General features: G+C 35.3%; 3 protein-coding genes across 4 annotated transcripts; all 3 read left to right on the top strand.

Annotated features, from left to right (window-relative positions):
- The first annotated feature begins 2,633 nt into the window (after positions 1-2,633).
- Positions 2,634-3,721, top strand: LOC306889064 (C-C motif chemokine 8-like). The gene is made up of 4 exons (XM_079447732.1): positions 2,634-2,766; positions 3,204-3,330; positions 3,427-3,494; positions 3,577-3,721. Exons 1-4 carry the CDS (start codon positions 2,697-2,699, stop codon positions 3,597-3,599), a joined length of 288 nt encoding a protein of 95 aa, XP_079303858.1. The 5' UTR covers positions 2,634-2,696; the 3' UTR covers positions 3,600-3,721.
- A 2,601-nt stretch (positions 3,722-6,322) lies between these two features.
- Positions 6,323-8,839, top strand: LOC306911994 (C-C motif chemokine 8-like). 2 transcript variants are annotated; one of them, XM_079487739.1, is made up of 4 exons: positions 6,323-6,627; positions 7,462-7,588; positions 7,664-7,731; positions 7,815-8,839. In XM_079487739.1, the coding sequence occupies exons 1-4, from the start codon at positions 6,546-6,548 to the stop codon at positions 7,835-7,837; spliced, it is 300 nt and encodes a 99-aa protein (XP_079343865.1). In that variant the 5' UTR covers positions 6,323-6,545; the 3' UTR covers positions 7,838-8,839. The 2 variants fall into 2 exon arrangements, with proteins under 2 accessions (XP_079343865.1, XP_079343866.1); XM_079487740.1 differs by lacking the exon at positions 6,323-6,627 and adding an exon at positions 6,837-6,982.
- A 1,956-nt stretch (positions 8,840-10,795) lies between these two features.
- On the top strand, positions 10,796-11,740 carry LOC306911995 (C-C motif chemokine 8-like). The gene is made up of 4 exons (XM_079487741.1): positions 10,796-10,957; positions 11,128-11,254; positions 11,351-11,418; positions 11,494-11,740. The coding sequence occupies exons 1-4, from the start codon at positions 10,888-10,890 to the stop codon at positions 11,514-11,516; spliced, it is 288 nt and encodes a 95-aa protein (XP_079343867.1). The 5' UTR covers positions 10,796-10,887; the 3' UTR covers positions 11,517-11,740.
- Positions 11,741-18,469: the final 6,729 nt, after the last annotated feature.

Raw genomic sequence — 18,469 nt, 5'->3', positions numbered from 1 at the left:
AGAATGAACAGCAAGTCACGCGAATGTAGAACAGGTGGGTTTTCAGTTTGGTTGTGGTGGATTATTTTTACAGATTTTCTACCATCTAACCAAGAATCAAAGGACGGTGACTCTAGTCTGGCATTATACTGCATTCGGCTGAATCACAGTTTGAGCTCTTATCAAAGATCACTGTCATGATTCTGCAGCATCATGTCATGTTTCTCTTAGTATAGTGGCAGGATCATGACAGAACCTCATGTTTAATGTGGAGAGAGACAATTATTGTTCTTATGGCCTTCCATACTCTCTCTCTCTGGTCTCGTCTTTGTTCCCATCCTCTCGTTACCTCGTTATTGATTAATGCCCTTCACCTGTTTCCCTCTTGATTTGCGCCCTTATTTATTGCCCTGGTGTCTTCTGTCTTGTGCTGGTTCATTGTGATTTGGTTGGTGAGTTCATGTCTAGTTTAAGTGTAGTTAGTCTTAGTCCTGTCAAGTTATTGTATCCATGTTTTGTTATGTTACCCCCTCGTGGGTGTTTGTTTTATTATTTATGAAATATGTTAACCCCTTGTTCCTTTTAATAAACGACTTAAGGCAGATGAGCAAGAGTCATGATCTGATGATGAGATGGTGATCTGATCTGTGAGATTGAACAGGTTCGAGCTATCCAATCTGAACATATGCAGGTCATGACGTTATGTGCTCTTGACTAAATAGTACATGTTTTAAAGGTTGCCTTGAGAGGTAACATGCACTTGACTAAACTTCCATAGACTTTGGAGATGTCTTTGTTGTTCTGATCACCTTTATATGTTTTTCACAGGTTATGTTTTCAATGTATTATTGTCAGTTTTGAAACTGAAGGGGAGAAATTCTGCAGATATTGGAATGATTCTCTGTTGAGTATTGGAATGGACTTTGACATCTATTGGTGACGTAAAGCGAGGACTCAAGGCCACTGAAGAATGCATATTGAGAGACGGCCAGTGTTCACTGCCCTCTACACCCAGCACACAGGAAAGCGCTGAAGTTTATTGCAGAACAGGATTTTGCGCTACACGACATCTTCACACAGATAAAACATTTGAAGGGTTATTTAACCACAATCATGAGATTTGCATAGTAGTCACGCTTCGTGTTTCGGCGGAGTGTTTGGAGGTGACACTAGAAGAAGTCATGTGCAGTGTAATTGTTATCTTTAGCAGACTACTCATTTTCTTCTTGCTCATCTTTTCGTAATTTATAAAAAAAACTGAATGTTGTGCACCCGCCATCGCAGCGCATAAATGAAACAAAAGATGTTACGCACAGCACGTGGCATAATTAAACCTTCCTTATATGTTATTTTAAGCAATCTAAAAAATGTGAGGGGGCCGTACATGTTAATGAGGGGGCCTAGGTCCCCTCGTGGCTACGCTACTGCTGCAGCACCCCGGACATCATCGTCCATTCGGAACTTGTGGGAGGATCTACTCACACTAACCACATCTGATAATGAAGTTAAAGATGAATAAATATGATTATTTTTATTCTACATCACTTTGTCACCGGCCTTCTGTTCTTCCGCTACATCTCCGTATGTACCTCATGGTTGAGCAGAGGTCTTGACTCACAACGGATTCACTATCTATAGGTAACATACAAAAACCTTGTTAGACAAGAACTTCTAAACTGAATCTAATGGATCTGTAAGGTTTTGGCACATAGCTGGATCGACCACATTTCTAGCAGTTTTACATTTAAGAGATCTTATTGTTAAATTTGTTATTTCTTATAGTAATAGACAGAAAATTGCATATTTAAATGAAATACTTATAAGATTAAAATACATGGGATTTGACAATAAAAATAATTGTATGTATAATGTGAAATGTACTGTAATAACTCAAGAGGGACGTCTAAGAGAATGAGTTCTCCTCTGAAACTGCAAATAAAGTGATGAAAAACCTCATTCATTTCATCACCAAAACCTCATGGCAGTGTGCAGTCACATATACAGAGCATACGCTACCAAAGACCATTTCTGTAGATAAAAGCTGTAGTTATTCAAACACCTGATTTGTTCTCTTTCACTATCATTTTGTGTTTTCATTTTAAAGGGGGAATATTGTTTGCTCATAAATGATGCTGACTGTGTACTCGTGTATAATGTGGGTGAGAGGTGTGATCTTTGTGAGGGTATATTTCTCACTTGATGCAACGGTTTGTGGTTGTAAATTTGTGACGCATTTTCCAGCTGAATAGTATTTCTTATAAAAGAACTCCGTGTACGGCACGACTATAATAAAAATTACCTAACTGACCGGGTCAGTGAACATCTATTGTCTGGACACCAAGAGCTACGGTATGCAGGGCTGGACATCTAGATTATTCGCCTTTGCTGTTCTCATCACCCTCATGGGATGTTTCACTGGTGCTTTAGGAAACTGTAAATTCCAAAATCTAAAGAATGTTACTCCGGATGTTCATATAAATACAGACACAAGTCAAGCTATCACCTAGTCTCGATGGGCAATCTTATGACCAAAAATGATAGATGCTCAGATTGGATAGGTTTGCCAGTTATTCTTACTGGTTAGTGATGCACAGGAAGTGCATGTCCTGTTGCAAAAAAGCGTATAAAAGGGTTTGTGTCTAGCTCGAACCTTCAAAACAAGTCTGCAGACATCTTCCTCAACATCTTCCTCAATCTGAAAATCTGATCTCAGCATCATGCACCTCTACTGGAAAATAACTTTAATGCTGATGGTTCTTGTGTGTGTTTCTGAGCAGCAGGGCAATTGTGAGTTCAGTCATTTTGAATCCTTAGCATGGGCATTTCAATGACTTTTATTTTTAATGACAGATCTTTAGATATGTTTACATATATTCCTTTAGAAGAATGTACAAATGAGACAGCATGTTTCATAGGGTGTAAACTATGCTACAGTAAGTAAGAGTTGAAGTAAGGGGAGAATGAACAGTTAGTCCTGCAAATGTAGAACGTGTGTTTTCAGTTTGGTTGTGGTGGATTATTTGTATTGTTTAATGAATGCTCAGATTTTCTAATATCTAATATAATAATTCTTATACTTAATTAAAGGATGGTGAATATGGCTTTATATGAGATTTGGCTGAATCACAGTTTGAGCTCTTATCAAAGATCATATCAGGATCAGACCTGGTTTTCACACCTACAGTAGGTGGATTTCAATCTGTTTTTCTTGCTTTCTTTCTCAGATCGTCGACCAACCAAAGTCGGAGTCAGCTGCTGTAAAGAGGTGTCGAAGTCAAGAATCCCACCTGACACAAAACTGATGGGATACAAGCGTCAGAATGCTCTTGCTCCATGTGTCGATGCCATCATGTAAGTTTCCTCTACACAACCTAATGTCACAAAGGTTCATATTTCTGCGATTGTTATTTGTGTTAAATGTGTTTGTGTGTCTGTCCTGCACAACAGTTTCTACACAGAGAGTGCAAAATACTGCTCTGATCCTAAAGCACGATGGGTTTCTCCTCGGTTAAGAGGTACAGCCGTAATATTTACAACCGTTTTCCACAGTAGCGTAAGAAATAATATATAACATAAGTGTTTTTGTGCTTTCCTCAGATCTGACGGAGATACAGGACTGAGTCATTTGAGGCTTGGATATGTGTTCTACATCTGAACAGTTCGAAGGCATAAATCTATTTATCTGTGCATCTTTCTGCACCCAGTACCCAAATTTAAACTATATATTTTACAATGCATTTTTGTTTATTTTAAAATAATGTTAATATATATACACCATAAGATGCTCTTTCCAATTATGTATGAATGTAAGTCAAAATTTTTCTCTTATAGATTTAAGCTTTGTTTTATCTGCTCTGAAATAAAATGTCATAAAACATTAACTATGTAGAGTTTAGTTTTTCGACACTGTACAAATTTGTCTTCTTTAATCATATTAAATCTGGTTTAAAAAGCCCTTTGTTGCACCATCTAGTGGTGAACTTGACCAAATACAGAAAAGACAACATTTTCACCCAATTGTCAGTAACATCCATCTGCAGTGCCGCTCATTTTGCTTAAATTCTCTTATAAGAGTTCAATTTTAATCATATGTCATTCGAGCTTTTCCTCTATGGAATTTAATTCAATGAATACCTACAATCGATGCAATATAATTTGTTTTAAAAAAAAACAGTGTTTATATGATATATGGATAAGGTATTATGATATACAATTAGTAATATTATAAAACATACAGTATGAAGCATGCGTTACATATACAACTAATATCATTTTAAAAAGTACATGTTTACTATGATTAACAAATACTGCTCAAGTATGCCAAATATATATTTCTGTAATTCTTACTGTAAAGTTGACTATTATGTGAAAATGAAAAGACATGGAACGGGCAATCACTCAATATACTAACATGTGTGTATAATATATAGGCTACATTAATAATATCAAGGCCAATATTACTTATTTAAATCATAACTGCTGCTCCAAATATTGCAGACGTTTTGCAGAATTGGAAAGTGGATTTGCACACTATACAGTTTTGTCCTACTATCTAATATTCAGACTTAATTCCTTTGTTTTTAATCATGTCATTTGTTTACCTACAAATAGTTGTAGTCTAAAACTGCCTAGAAACATTTCTTTTCCTCCGAATGATAAAAAAATGCCCCTGAGAATGGCCGTACAGCTGCAGTATACATCCCACAATACAACAAAATTACCAAGAAAAGAACACCAGATCATTTATCAGTATATGCAGGAGCATAATGTAGGATTACAATCAATAGAGGAAAATAATAAAAACGATATTTCAGTTTCATCAAACTATTTGTCCCAAGTATAAAATCAGGAAAGTTGCCCAAACTTGGTATCTTCATTTAAATCAAACGTAAAAAATATGAAATAACACAAGTTTGAATGTCTGGTTCAGCTGGGTAATAAAGTGAAACAAGAAAGTGGATATTTTAGCTAAAGACCTTTTAGAGAATATAAGTTCAGCTGAGGCTAAAAACATTTTATACAATATTGGCATGTTTATTGTGCAGGAGGATAATTATAAAATATTCAAAGACATGCAATGATGTTGGAAATGGAAGAGATATAGGACAGAAACTGAAGGGAAGGGTTGTCATCACTCATTTCAGAATAGGGCACACGGGACTCTTTGTTAGGTAAACACTCAAATGGACTACACTGCAGTCAACAAGAATATCACGTCAACGTGTCATGTAGGAAATCACATGATGTTATAAATGTTTTTGTGCTTGTATAGCTTAACAGAAATAAATGACGAGACACAGATGGACTGTTATTATTCTTTACTGAACTACAGTTAACCTGAAAAGTTACTCACATATTTTGTTACAGAAGAGATGGATGGCATAATGATCACACATCTCTAACCAGTTATATTTTTCAAACTTATTTTTTAAGTTGAAAATACTTTTTAAGGATTTTAAGCATAGACATTAAACATTATGTGTATAATTAGTATTTCAAATTGTAAAATTCAGCGCATTACAGCAAGTACATCGGGTTTGACATGTATAAGACTCAGAAAGGATGACGCAAGTAAAAGAGAATTTCAGAATGATGTGTGTTTTTTGGAAAACGCTGTGTGGAAACTATGTGTCAGTATGATGATGAGCGCTGGAACATATGTCATCTGATACAACAAATAAACTGATGAGCAAATACAGGCTTCTGAGTAAACTACAGGACTTTTAAATCAGGCATGGATATCTCATACCTTGTATGTCTTTAACATGCTCTTCATATTTGTTTGCTGGCCTCTTTCTTTCAAGTAAGACTGAGCATTGAAACGACAATGAAGATCATTCAATAAATCATGTTTGTCTCCTGCCTGCTGTTTTTCCCCAACATCTCTAGTGTTAACTCACAGCAGTTTCACTTTGTATAACAGTCATTTTCCTGATGAGAAAGACCTAAAGCACAAGAACAAGTGATCTCAATCTTAACCTTGGATCTGTAAGAGCTAACTTTTTTGGCACTCATACACATATTTGTACTGGTTATATATAACATAATAAATATAAAATAATGCACGTATAACACAATGATTTGTACAATTAAAAAATCTGGAAAATGTGTCCATATGCTGAAAAAAGTTTGAATGATTTTGATCTGAAACTGCAAATAAACTAATGAAAAATGTCTGAACCTAAAACATCTGCAGCGTGCAGTCGTACACTACCAATGAGTCTGTCAGTCTTTGAGTATCATTTCTGAATTAAAGCTGTAGTTATTCAAACACCTGATTTGTTCTCTTTCACTATCATTTTGTGTTTTCATTTTAAAGGGGGAATATTGTTTGCTCATAAATGATGCTGACTGTGTACTCGTGTATAATGTGGGTGAGAGGTGTAATCTTTGTGAGGGTATATTTCTCACTTGATGCAACGGTTTGTGGTTGTAAATTTGTGACGCATTTTCCAGCTGAATAGTATTTCTTATAAAAGAACTCCGTGTACGGCACGACTATAATAAAAATTACCTAACTGACCGGGTCAGTAAACATCTATTGTCTGGACACCAAGAGCTACGGTATGCAGGGCTGGACATCTAGATTATTCGCCTTTGCTGCTCTCATCACCCTCATGGGATGTTTCACTGGTGCCTTAGGAAACTGTAAGTATAAACAATGATATCTAAATAATATTACTCCTGTCATACAAACAGGTGGTGGACATATAACACGTAAAGACATCAAACATAAAAAATGATGAAGGAAAGATAAAAAATGTTAAGGTTTGCCACATTGCAGAATTTTTCACTGGTTAGTGATGCACAGGAAGTGCATGTCCCGTTGCAAAAACAAAGCTTACAAAAGGGTTTGTGTCTAGCTTTAGACCTTCCAAACTGTTCTGCAGACATCTTCCTCAACTTGTCTTCTGAAAGTCTTATCTCAGCATCATGCACCTCTACTGGAAAATAACTTTAATGCTGATGGTTCTTGTGTGTGTTTCTGAGCAGCAGGGCAATTGTGAGTTCAGTCATTTTGAATACTAAACACATGCCTCATGACAGATCTATTGATTTTTGTAATTGATTTTTATGTTGACGTGTATTAATTTAGAAGACGCTGTTTATTCAAAGCATCTTACAAATGAGAGAGCATCTATCATGGCATGTTCTACAAAACTATGTGATGTAGCGAAAGAAGCTATGGGATAATGAACAACAGTTTTGTGTGCAAATAGTGGACAGTTCGTCAAGCGAACGTAGAAGATGTTTGTATTTAGTTTGGTTATGGTGGATATCTTTTTAATGAATGCTCGGATTTTCTAGCATCTAATATAATGATTCTCATACTTAAGAATTAAAGGATGGTGAATATGGCTTTATATGATATTTGGCTGAATCACAGTTTGAGCTCTTATCAAAGATCACATCAATTTCAGAGCTGGTTTTCAAACCTACAGTAGGTGGATTTCAATCTGTATCTCTCACTCTCGTTCTCAGATCGTCGGCCTACCAGAGTCGGAGTCAGCTGCTGTACAGAGGTGTCGAAAGCAAGAATCCCAAATCGCATAAAACTGATGGGATACAGGCATCAGAATGCTCTTGCTCCATGTGTCGATGCCATCATGTAAGTTTCCTCTACACAGCGGTTTATATTTGTGTTGGTATTTGTGTTTAACGTGTTTGTCATACCGCACAACAGTTTCTACACGGAGAATGAAAAATACTGCTCTGATCCAAACGCACGCTGGATTAATCCCAAATTGAAAGGTATCCCTTAATATTTAGTACTGTTTGCCTCTGTATGAAATAACTCATAACATAATACAATTTGTTTGCTGTGTTGTCCTCAGGTCTGAAGGAGATACAGCGCTGAGTCCGTGGAGGTCTAGATATGCACTTCATATCTGAACAGTTCTGAGAAACAAATCTATTTATCTGTGCATCAATGTGCATGGTCTCGTAATAGAGACTATCATATATTTATATACATTGCGTTTGTTTTAAAGTAAATGTTAATAATAACAGTACCTACCCCTTCAGCTTATGTGTGAATATTATCTCTTTTATCTGCTCTAAAATGTTTTGTGTTTATTTCACACAAGAGTTTTGTTTTTGCACCGTGTCAAATTTTGGATTGTCTTCTATAATCATATTCACCAATCAGTAAATATGTTGCCCCAGGGGTGAACTTCACCAAATACAGAACAGATATATTGTATATTTAAGCGAAACATGTATTTACTCACTAGTCACCAGGAATATTTTAATAAATTATGAAAAATAAATACATGACTGGCCATCTAAATATATCTAGTATATAGAATATATTATATTAGATTTTTGTTGTTGTTTGAATATAGCATCTTTTTGAGAGTTTGGACCTGGAAACAGTATACGACCTTCCATATGATGGTGCATGACGTCGGCTTAACAAGTGGAAAACATCCATGCATCGGCCCTCATTTCAGAATGCGTTAACATGCAATTTGTAGTGCCAACTACAGTTTTGTAGAGTAATTGTTACTATAAGTAATACAAACTTTTCTCCATGGATTTTAATTTTATTTATACCTACAATAAACACAAAACCATGCGTTTCACAAATCAGTGTATGCATGATGTATTAGCCTATGATGTACAATTTGCCAGATTTTAAAACATATTTATTTTGTTCAACATTTACAACATACAACTAATATAATTAAATATGACACGTTTAAATGAGTATTAACCGCTATTAACAAATGCTGCTAAAGTATTGCTTGTATTTATTTTTACAAATATGTATAATCTTAAACTTCTTTTATTGCAAAGTGGTCTTCATTTGACTATTATGTAAAAATAAAAAGATGTGCTATGGGCAATTATTTAATATACATATATAATTGTTGTCTTATGAATTATAAATAGTTATAGTTCCAAAAAAAAATTGTAAAATGTGCAATACAAATATAATCTATATTTTTACGAGGGGTTCAAAAATGCTTCTGAGAATGACCGTATCGATGCTGTAGTACATCCCACAATATGATAAAATGATGTAGAAAAGAACAACAGATCATTTATCAGGACAGGTTTATACACTAGAACTTGTGGTTAGGTTTACAATGGTAGAGGAAAATAACCAAAAGGATTGATTTTAGTTGCATCAGACAGTTTGTCAGCACTCTCGAGTAGGGACTATAAAGTAACGCAGACTTAATATCTTAAACGAAATACATTAACTGTAACAGTAAAAAGATTAAATAAGTTCTGATTTTATCATCTCAAGCTGATGGTAGTCTTCACTCTTCTCAAAACAAGGCACACAGGACTCAGTAAGACTCTTTAATAGGTAAACACCCAAATGGAATATGCTCACAATTCACATTAAAATAAATTTTTGGTGCAGCGTTAAGGAAAAACTTTTTACAGGTACAAAAACGTTTTACAGGTACAGGTTCTCTAGAAACTTTTTACACCCCACTTCAGTAGGTGGCGGTAACGCATCAGTAAACTCCCATAAGAATAAGAAAAGTTAAGTGAGACCGAGTCATAAGGGCAAGAGCTTAATATATATAAGATCCAAGAAGACAGAGCAGAAGATCAACTCTCAAAATGCAGAAACCACAAAGGAAAGATCAAATCTGTGTGAAGTCTACTTTCAGTGTCTTCAACTAAGTTCCCATTGCTTTTGACAGCTTTGAAACTAAAGGGGAAAGCAAGCAAGTAGCGAACCATCACAGAATTTACAATGACATAAAAACTCTACACACTACTTTGGATGTAGTACAGTTTTCTAGTAATAACATCTAGTATTTCAAGTCAAGTCAAGTCAGCTTTATTTATATAGCGCTTTTTACAATTTTCATATAAGGTTATGCAAGTCAAAACACAGGTCAACTATCAGACAGACTATAAATTCCTATATGCAGTGTTAATGAAATGAAACTATAAAATGCGTTACAGAACTCGAAATTAACTATCATCAACCCGTGAGGTCCAAAACATAATGTTTACACCATCATCATCCATCAGTAACTTCACTTGTGTGAGAGGATCTACTTAATCTAACCATCAACTTATAATGACAGTAAAAGAAATAAAAATCTATTTTTAAAGTTAGACATGTCCTTGTTGTCTCCTTAAAATATTTGAATCACTGTCACTACATTTTGAGTATGTAGATAAATACAATAGAATACACGAAGGGCGACTTGAAAAAGAAAAGTTGGTTCTTTATTAGTTCATCTCAAATAGCCATCTGGTTACATATTTATAGCGAATCAGTATTGAATACTTTGTTATGTATAATATTTCACCGATAAAACTCGAGTAGGATGATGCAAGTGCAAGAGATGTTCAGAATGATGTGTGTCGGTAAGATGATGAGTTGAACACCTGTGATCTAAAACTAATGAATTGATGAGCAAAAGCAGACTTTGTTTAATGCTTCTGAGTGTGCGCTACGTGCTCTTTTTGCTCATAAATGATGCTGACTGTGTAATGATGTGTCTTGTGGGTGAGAGGTGTGACTTTTGTGATGGTATATTTCTCACTTGATGCAATGGTTTTGTGGTGGTACATTTGTGACGCATTTTCCAGCTGAATAGTATTTCTTATAAAAGACCTCCGTGTACGACACGATTATAATAAACATTACCTAACTGACCGGGTCAATGAACATCTGCAGCTGGTGGACACATGACACCTGTCACACTATCACACGGCCTCGATGAGCTTTTCTTATGAAAGATAGATGTTCCGATATTAAAGGTTTGCCACATGTGCAGACAGGCAGAATATTATTACTGGTTAGAGATGCAGGAAGTGCATATCCTGTGGCAAAAACAGTGCGTTAAAGAGTCTGTCTTGCTTACACCTTCGAAACTGTTCTGCAGACATTTTCCTCATCTGGCCTTCTGAGAATCTCCTCTCAGCATCATGCACCTCTACTGGAAAATAACTTTGATGCTGATGGTTCTTGTGTGCGTTTCTGAGCAGCAGGGCAACTGTAAGTACAGTGCCTTTAATTTAAGTTAAAAAAGGAAATGATGAGAAATCTAGTATTACATTGCATTTGGCTAAATCACAGTTTGTGACTCCGTTTGCTCTGATCAAAGATCACATCTTCAACACACCCACAGTCAGGTCAATAGATATACTTCTCACTTTCTTTCTCAGATCGTCGACCAACCAAAGTCGGAGTCAGCTGCTGTAAAGAGGTGTCGAAGGCAAGAATCCCATTTGACATAAAACTGAAGGGATACAAGCATCAGAATGCTCTTGCTCCATGTGTCGATGCCATCGTGTAAGCTTTTACTACACACTGGAATATCACAGAGGTTTATATTTCTGCGATTGTAATTTGTGTTTAATGTGTTTGTGTATCCGTCCTGCACACTAGTTTCTACACAGAGAGTGGAAAATACTGCTCTGATCCGAAAGCACGCTGGGTTTCCCACCAGATGAAAGGTACATACAGTTGTCATAATGTGACCGTTTCACTTTACTGTGAAAACATATTAATGTTTTTCATGTTTTCCTCAGGTCTGAAGGAGATACAGGACTGAGCCAGTGGAGGTCTAGATGTCTGCTCCATTTCTAAGTAACAAGCTTTAGGCGCAAATCTAAAATAATGTATCTTTCAATTGATATAAAACATACATACACATCATTTGTGTTTAAGACATTAGCTAATGTGGATGCTTGTCGAGATGAATCTCTCATATATAGACGAAAGCTTTGCTATCTTGCTTTAAAATTAAAATGTAATAAAAACTTTGTGTTTCATTACACAGAAGAGTCCAATCATTTTTTAAATATTAAAACAGGTTCCTCAAGGGCTCACTATGTTGCGCCATATAGTGGTAAACTTCACCACATACAAATGAAACCGTACTGGCTGGTACAAGGAACGCCCAGTACTGAAACAAACAAGCCCACTTACAAATCACAATACACGTCATTTCCACACCCACTTAAACACAAATACCTGTCAAAATATTCATGAATGTATTGAGATGAAAAATCATTGTATCACCAGCCATGTCAGCCAGTTAACATCAAAATATCTAGTATATCAAATATCAATTAATGACGTGCGCGCCATCTAGTGGAAAACATTAAAGCACACAGTACAACTAAATAAAAGTTAGAAAAATATAACAAAAGAGCAAAAATATGACAGCTATCAACTAAATATGACTTCAAAAAGTTGCATTTGAAAGACTTATTGTGCAAATATGAAGTATAATGTAGTGTTATCGGTATTCTTTGAAGACCCATTAGTTAGATTTGAAATACAAGTAGACTAAAACAGGGGTTCCCAAAGTAGGGGTCGCGAGACGATTTCCAGAGATCAATTATTTTGTATTATTAGAAATAGCTTTATTTCTTATTTATCCATAAGTGTAACACCATATACAATATATATGTTAAATTAAAAATAAAACCATGCAACTAAAAAGTCAAACGAGTTTGCAAGTCCCTGTGAGAACTTGCAATGGTTTTGAGGAAGTTTTATGATGATTTTCTAAGAAAAACTTTCACATTAGTAGTTAATACGGTGGATATTTCAGCAAAAAGTTTGCATCAATTTAACAGCATTAGATTAAAGAAGGTTAACCTTTACTGTACACACCCATGTAAGGGAGAGATAACCAGGGGCTTGTAATGCCTTCCTGTTTCTAAACTCAGTGAGTTTAACAGCATTATTAGATTAGATTAGATTAGATTCAATTTTATTGTACATATACAAGTACAGTGTAACGAAATGTATTTTAGGTCTAACCAGAAGTGCAATAAAGTGAATAAATACAGAATACAATATTAGGAAAATATTATACAGTGTTCATGGATTATGAAAATATTTTACAGTAGGTATGTACTATGAACAATATATACAGATGACTATATACTATGAATATTAATGTAAAGGTGGCTATGAACAGATAATAATTTAGACTAAACAATAGTGCAAGTGACTTAAGTGTGCATAAATTATAGACATTAGCCATAAAGTTTCAGTGCAATATGTGAGTTAATGCAGATTATCAAAACTTTATCAATCAAATGAACTGTACACTGAAATCAGCTGAATTAACACAGTAAATCATTACCTTCTGGATCAAGTCAGCTTTAGACATGTTGAAGTACAACTCCAATTAAATATTTAAGCTATATTAATACAATGTTGAGACGTTTCATAATAACAAAATGACATTTGTTGACAGTTTTTTTACTTTTCCAAATTTTTTAGACAACACAAACCTAATAAGTTTAAGGAAAAAAATACGTGGTACAATTTAGCGGAAAGTTTTCACTGAACACGTTTTACTCACCGGTTCTTCCTCTGAGTGAGCAGTGCACGTACACGCAACGGAGCGAGCACGTACCTAAGCACATATCGATATTAATAATACACATGTTACATTTTTTTTATGTGTTATGAAATGATATATAATGGAAGACACATCAAGCATTTTATTTCTGTGGGTGAGAAACGAAATAAAACAATACAAATATTTTTTTCAGTCATGCGCGAGGCCTCGTGTGGCCCGTTCTAACAGAAACGGTTGTTTTTTTGTTTTTTAATTTTATTTTATTAATAGAAATCTTTGAAAATTACAACATCAGACAATATACCATGCAAAGAGGAAGAAGAAAAAAAAGCTAAATAATTTGTCCTTTGGACAAAACAGGCGATATTAAATTGAAGTCTCCATACATTTTAACGACTTGACATTTTTTGGTTGTTTATAAACCATAGAGATTTTTTAAGCTCCAATTCTAACCAAAATATATGGCAGCTAAGTGCAGATTTTACAAACTTTTGTGTATGAATATAATATTTGCCATGTAAAATATAGAAATACACCACATGATCAAACATTTTACATTTATTGGTATATGAACATATAACAACAAGAGATAACATATAAACTATATTTTTATGGGCAAATAAAAGGGAGCTTACATCAGACCAAAATTTAAGAGTTACAGGACAGTATAAAATAAATGAGCAACAGAAACGGCCCACAAAACAAGAGAACGGTATCTCAATCCTTGTTTCAAAACGTTTCCAGTGAAAACGTTGCGCTTGAACATGCCACAGGCACAGACACAGCCCTTACAAAAACAAATGATCTGTGCTCTGCATAAGTGCAAACTGAATGAAATGTGACCATCTATAGTAGTAGTTCATGGTTTATTTAAAACAACAAGTAAAGTAAGGAGTAAATCACTGTAAAATAATATTATGTTAGACTGTGTTCTTTAATTTCGTCATTTTGCGCATTTGGATAGACCTTGTTAGCGCATGTGTGTTTGTACACTTTAACCACCTCCGATGATCGTGGTGGTGTCTAGTCACTCCTGTTAAATAGACTTATTTATACACTTATTTGTTTGCCTATTTTTGTCTGTGTGTTGTTGTCTCTGTGTACTGGAAACTGATGTCACTAAAACAAAAGTCCTTGTGTGCGCAAGCATACTTGGCAATTAAGCTCTTTCTGATTTCTGCTTTTCTGATTTCTGATACTTTATTCACCCTCATGTCATTCAAAACCTGTATATGACCAATTTTCCTGCAGAACACAAAATAATATATTTTGACCAAGGTGTTAAGGGTTTTGTGTTCATGCAGTGGAAGTCAATAGAAGCAAATGTTGTTTACTTGTCTGTGTTTCACAGAAAAACAACCATAGATGTTTGGAATTACACGAAGGTGCAAAGCATGCTTTTCTGGTCATGCTTTAGATCAAATGAAAGCACATTAGAGTAAGAGTGCATCTGAATTTTCAGTGTTTTAACCATCTTTCCTTCTGTTGGTCTATGCATCCTGAGACAAAAGGATTGCACTGATATGCCAGTACAAGTTGTTTTCAAGACACCGCTTACATTTAAATTAGTTTTAGACTAAGACCTGTCAGGGAAACCGCCCCAAGGAGTTTAAAATATCATCTCGTGTTGTTTCGTGCCACAATCGACAGAATACAGTCTCCCGTGTTATATTTAACACATACCTGCTGGCATTGCCAAACAAAAACACTGACAACAGCTGTAGGTACATCAAAAATGCTCAAGCTTCACTTATAAAATTTAAGATTTCGTAAAATTAAGCTACTGTTGTTTGATGTTTGTGTGGATTATTTCTAAAAAGATCTTGCATATGCTCAAATCAGAAACTAGGGAACAAGGTTATTTTTCTCGAAGCGTTAACCTTTGAATCCACACACTCTAACATTTCGTTGGACCGCCTTTGATTCCGCCATCCATTCGCTGTGGCATCGTTTCTACAAGCGTCTGCAATTTCCAGAATGTCCAGAATTGCATACGTTTTTCGTCAAGATCTTGTATTGATGATGGGAGAGTTGCCCACAGTCTTTTCCAGCGCATCCCAAAGATTCTCAATGAGGTTTAGGTGTGAAAATGAACCACTCTTTCATCATTTGAGCCTGATGAGTCCTGGCATTGTCATCTTAGAATATGCCTGTGACATCAGGGAAAACACTTGCCGAGGTGAAGCTGCGTTGAGCGGGTGAGCGCTCAGCATCCGGTGATTGCCTGGAGATCACATCTCCAACATCCTCCCAGATCATTTTTAAATATCAACCAACTGAAGATTTCAACTTTAAACACATACATTCTCGCCTAACCAACTCTTAAAACTACATTTTGTGACCGTAATATTATATTTTGCTGTTTTTCTGCTCCACTGCCGTTTCTGCGCAATGGATGTTGGGAAATATAAACCGTTATAAGTCACTTCCAAGTCACTTCCCAATGCATCCTCGATTAAAGGGATGGATCAAGGACATCCGGGGATCCGTTCTTGGCCGTTTCTCAATATGCGTTCTTGTCTGTACTTGTGTTCTTGAAACGTCATCAGAAGCCAGAGAAACCATTCTCTCTCCAAAATGACTGGTTTCAGATAAAGCTGTTGTTCTGGATGTCCTTCCAGCATTATTTTCAACTCTTGTGATGGCCTATAGAGGGAGACAGAAAACAAATAATAAGGACAAATGTTTAAAGAGTAAGGTTGGACAGCCCATAATCAAAGTAAAACAGTCAGTTACATTTAACCTTTATCTCAAAAAGCATCCTAAGTTTATTCAATTAAAATCAAACCAATCCACTGAATGTATAGAACAAGTGTTTCATTTTCATCTGTCATCTATTTATAATCCAGCTGCCAGCACCCAAACTTCTCACCAAATCAACCAATGGCAAAAAGTGAAAGAAATACATGAAACTAAAGATTTTATTTTCTTGTTTGTAAATTGTGACATCACTTCCTGGTCTTTCCAAACTTATTTCATATAGGTTTTGAATAAAATAAAGATAAATGATGTAGATAATCATTAAACTGATCTATTATGTGACCAGAACTAATTAAACAATACCAATTTCAGCTATTTCGTGATCAGTGATGTTTACATAATCATCATCATTTGTCTCACCATTTTTAACGTCAGCAGTCTACTATTGGACATGTGGATATTTTGGACTCTGGTCTCCAGAGACAGAGCTCAGAGTGTTCTTGGTCAGGACATTCATTATTCAAGGTGTGTAAAACCCTCCATATGCTGCCTGTCTGCCTAAAATGCTCCATTGTCCATCTGAGCCAGTGGAGATGCTTCTCTGTATCCCAAACAAACAGAAGCACTGGCCATGTTCATAAATTCAACATCAGCTGTTGTTTATCTGATAACATCCTTGCTGACTGCATCAAGACTTTGTTAATATTGATATTTACACACAAAGGAAACAATACTACAAGGGGTACTAAGGTAATACCTTGTTTTTCTTTGAGGGGTTGGCATAGTTCCAAACTGTCTTTTGGACATTTACCACACTATATATTGCATTATTTCAAGTGTGTTTTGGTTTTGTCATTTCAGAGCAAACACTTTCTTCACCCACAGCCAGCACGCATTATAAGTTTCTCACTGTGACGTTTCTTCTTCCAGCAGGAGATATCGATGAGGACAGATTCACAGAAGGTAAGCGGTTCATGGTGCTCCACAGTCAAGTCCGATGAACAGAAGTAATATCTTGCTGTTTGATCACATCAAGAGGCAGAGGTCCGAGCCTAAAGCTCTATCAATTGAACATTATCTCTTTAAAGTCCATAGAAGTTAAATGTGTAAAAAGGGGTAAATGACGGTGACTTCTCAAAAGGTTATTGACCCACTGTCAAAAATCCAACTTTTAAAATGTTCTCCCTACGAAGATAAATAAGTTACTTGAACATAGAATTTTTTGTGAAATCAGTTAAATTATCGTTTTGCATATGCTAAACAAAATTAGACTAAACATGTTTTTAACGAAGATTATTACTGGATTCTCAAGTGTTTGGCCAAAATGTGTCAGAAAGTTTGCCCAATTTACAAAACAGTGTATTCTGAAGAAACAATCTTGCCAGAGGTAGAAAGTTCCCAAGATGCACTGCAGCATGTTAAATTCTGCCTTTCTTATTTTTTTAAAGATTGGCTTAATTTATGCTTTAATGTCATTGTTACTGTTAGTTATTTGTTAATGTTAAGGCATGGGCCGGTATTATATTTTGGCGGTATAATAACTTCAATCAAAAATACCACGGTATCACGTTATTACTATTACGACACTAAAATGTGTTATTTCTTACAAAACCTTTCAACTGTACTCAATAAATTAGACATATAGAACATGTGTGCCAGGTCAAAATAAAGCCTTAACAATATGCTTTCAAAAAATATATTTTCGTCATATATATATATATATATATATATATATATATATATTAGACATAAACATCCAACATTTAATTACATGATTTAATTATACATTTTTCTGTAAACACAGCTCATACCTTAGAAACGGTTTCACAGTTTTGGTTTCGGAACCTTAACTCTTTTATACCTCGGTACACCTTGAAACCGGTATTCGGCCCATGCCTGTCTTTTGAGTTTTTTTAATGAATGATGGTTGAGGTTTGTGTGTATAATGTCAAGGTAAGTCGGATAAAAGCGTCTGCCAAACGCTTAATGTAAATGTAAATGAGTGACAATTTCATGATGGGTTGTTATGTAGAATCAGAGTGCTTTTATAAAGACTTGTGAGATGTGTTTAAACGTGCAAAATGAGCACCAGTGGTCTTTAAATCACTGAGATCTCGGCTTCGGCTCATAGATGCATTGACCTTTGAGAACACAGGAAACACACAAGACAACAGATATAATGAACAGGAAATAAGTCGAAGACAACATCATTTGTGCTTGATATTATCTGTGTTGATGGTGAAGCTAAACTGTTGATCCACATGTGAGAAGTGTAATCTTATTTCACTCGTCCTCACTGAGCAACTCATTTAGTGTTCGCTTATAAACCAAGGTCATGTTTGATAACAATCTGTTACTCTCATCCACATTGACCATACTAATTTTACTATATTACAATTTTGTGACTAAGTTCATATCTTTGACATGCTGGTGTACTTTTAGCAGATTCCTTTAACAGTTACAGTATTTGTCTTTTCGGAAAG

Source organism: Barbatula barbatula (genome assembly GCF_947034865.1).
Source record: "Barbatula barbatula genome assembly, chromosome: 23".
Classification (NCBI taxonomy): Eukaryota; Metazoa; Chordata; class Actinopteri; order Cypriniformes; family Nemacheilidae; genus Barbatula; species Barbatula barbatula.
The sequence above is the reverse complement of the archived record's forward strand: the minus strand, read 5'-3'. Positions and strand labels throughout refer to the sequence as shown.

Bases quoted from the DNA above. Each gene is read 5' to 3' on its own strand.
- LOC306889064 (XM_079447732.1), top strand. From the start codon at position 2,697: ATGCACCTCTACTGGAAAATAACTTTAATGCTGATGGTTCTTGTGTGT. The intron at 2,767-3,203 runs GTGAGTTCAGTC...TTTCTTTCTCAG, and splicing joins TTCTGAGCAGCAGGGCAATT to ATCGTCGACCAACCAAAGTC. The intron at 3,331-3,426 runs GTAAGTTTCCTC...CCTGCACAACAG, and splicing joins CCATGTGTCGATGCCATCAT to TTTCTACACAGAGAGTGCAA.
- LOC306911994 (XM_079487739.1), top strand. From the start codon at position 6,546: ATGCAGGGCTGGACATCTAGATTATTCGCCTTTGCTGCTCTCATCACC. The intron at 6,628-7,461 runs GTAAGTATAAAC...TCTCGTTCTCAG, and splicing joins CACTGGTGCCTTAGGAAACT to ATCGTCGGCCTACCAGAGTC. The intron at 7,732-7,814 runs GTATCCCTTAAT...TGTTGTCCTCAG, and splicing joins GATTAATCCCAAATTGAAAG to GTCTGAAGGAGATACAGCGC.
- LOC306911995 (XM_079487741.1), top strand. From the start codon at position 10,888: ATGCACCTCTACTGGAAAATAACTTTGATGCTGATGGTTCTTGTGTGC. The intron at 11,255-11,350 runs GTAAGCTTTTAC...CCTGCACACTAG, and splicing joins CCATGTGTCGATGCCATCGT to TTTCTACACAGAGAGTGGAA. The intron at 11,419-11,493 runs GTACATACAGTT...TGTTTTCCTCAG, and splicing joins GGTTTCCCACCAGATGAAAG to GTCTGAAGGAGATACAGGAC.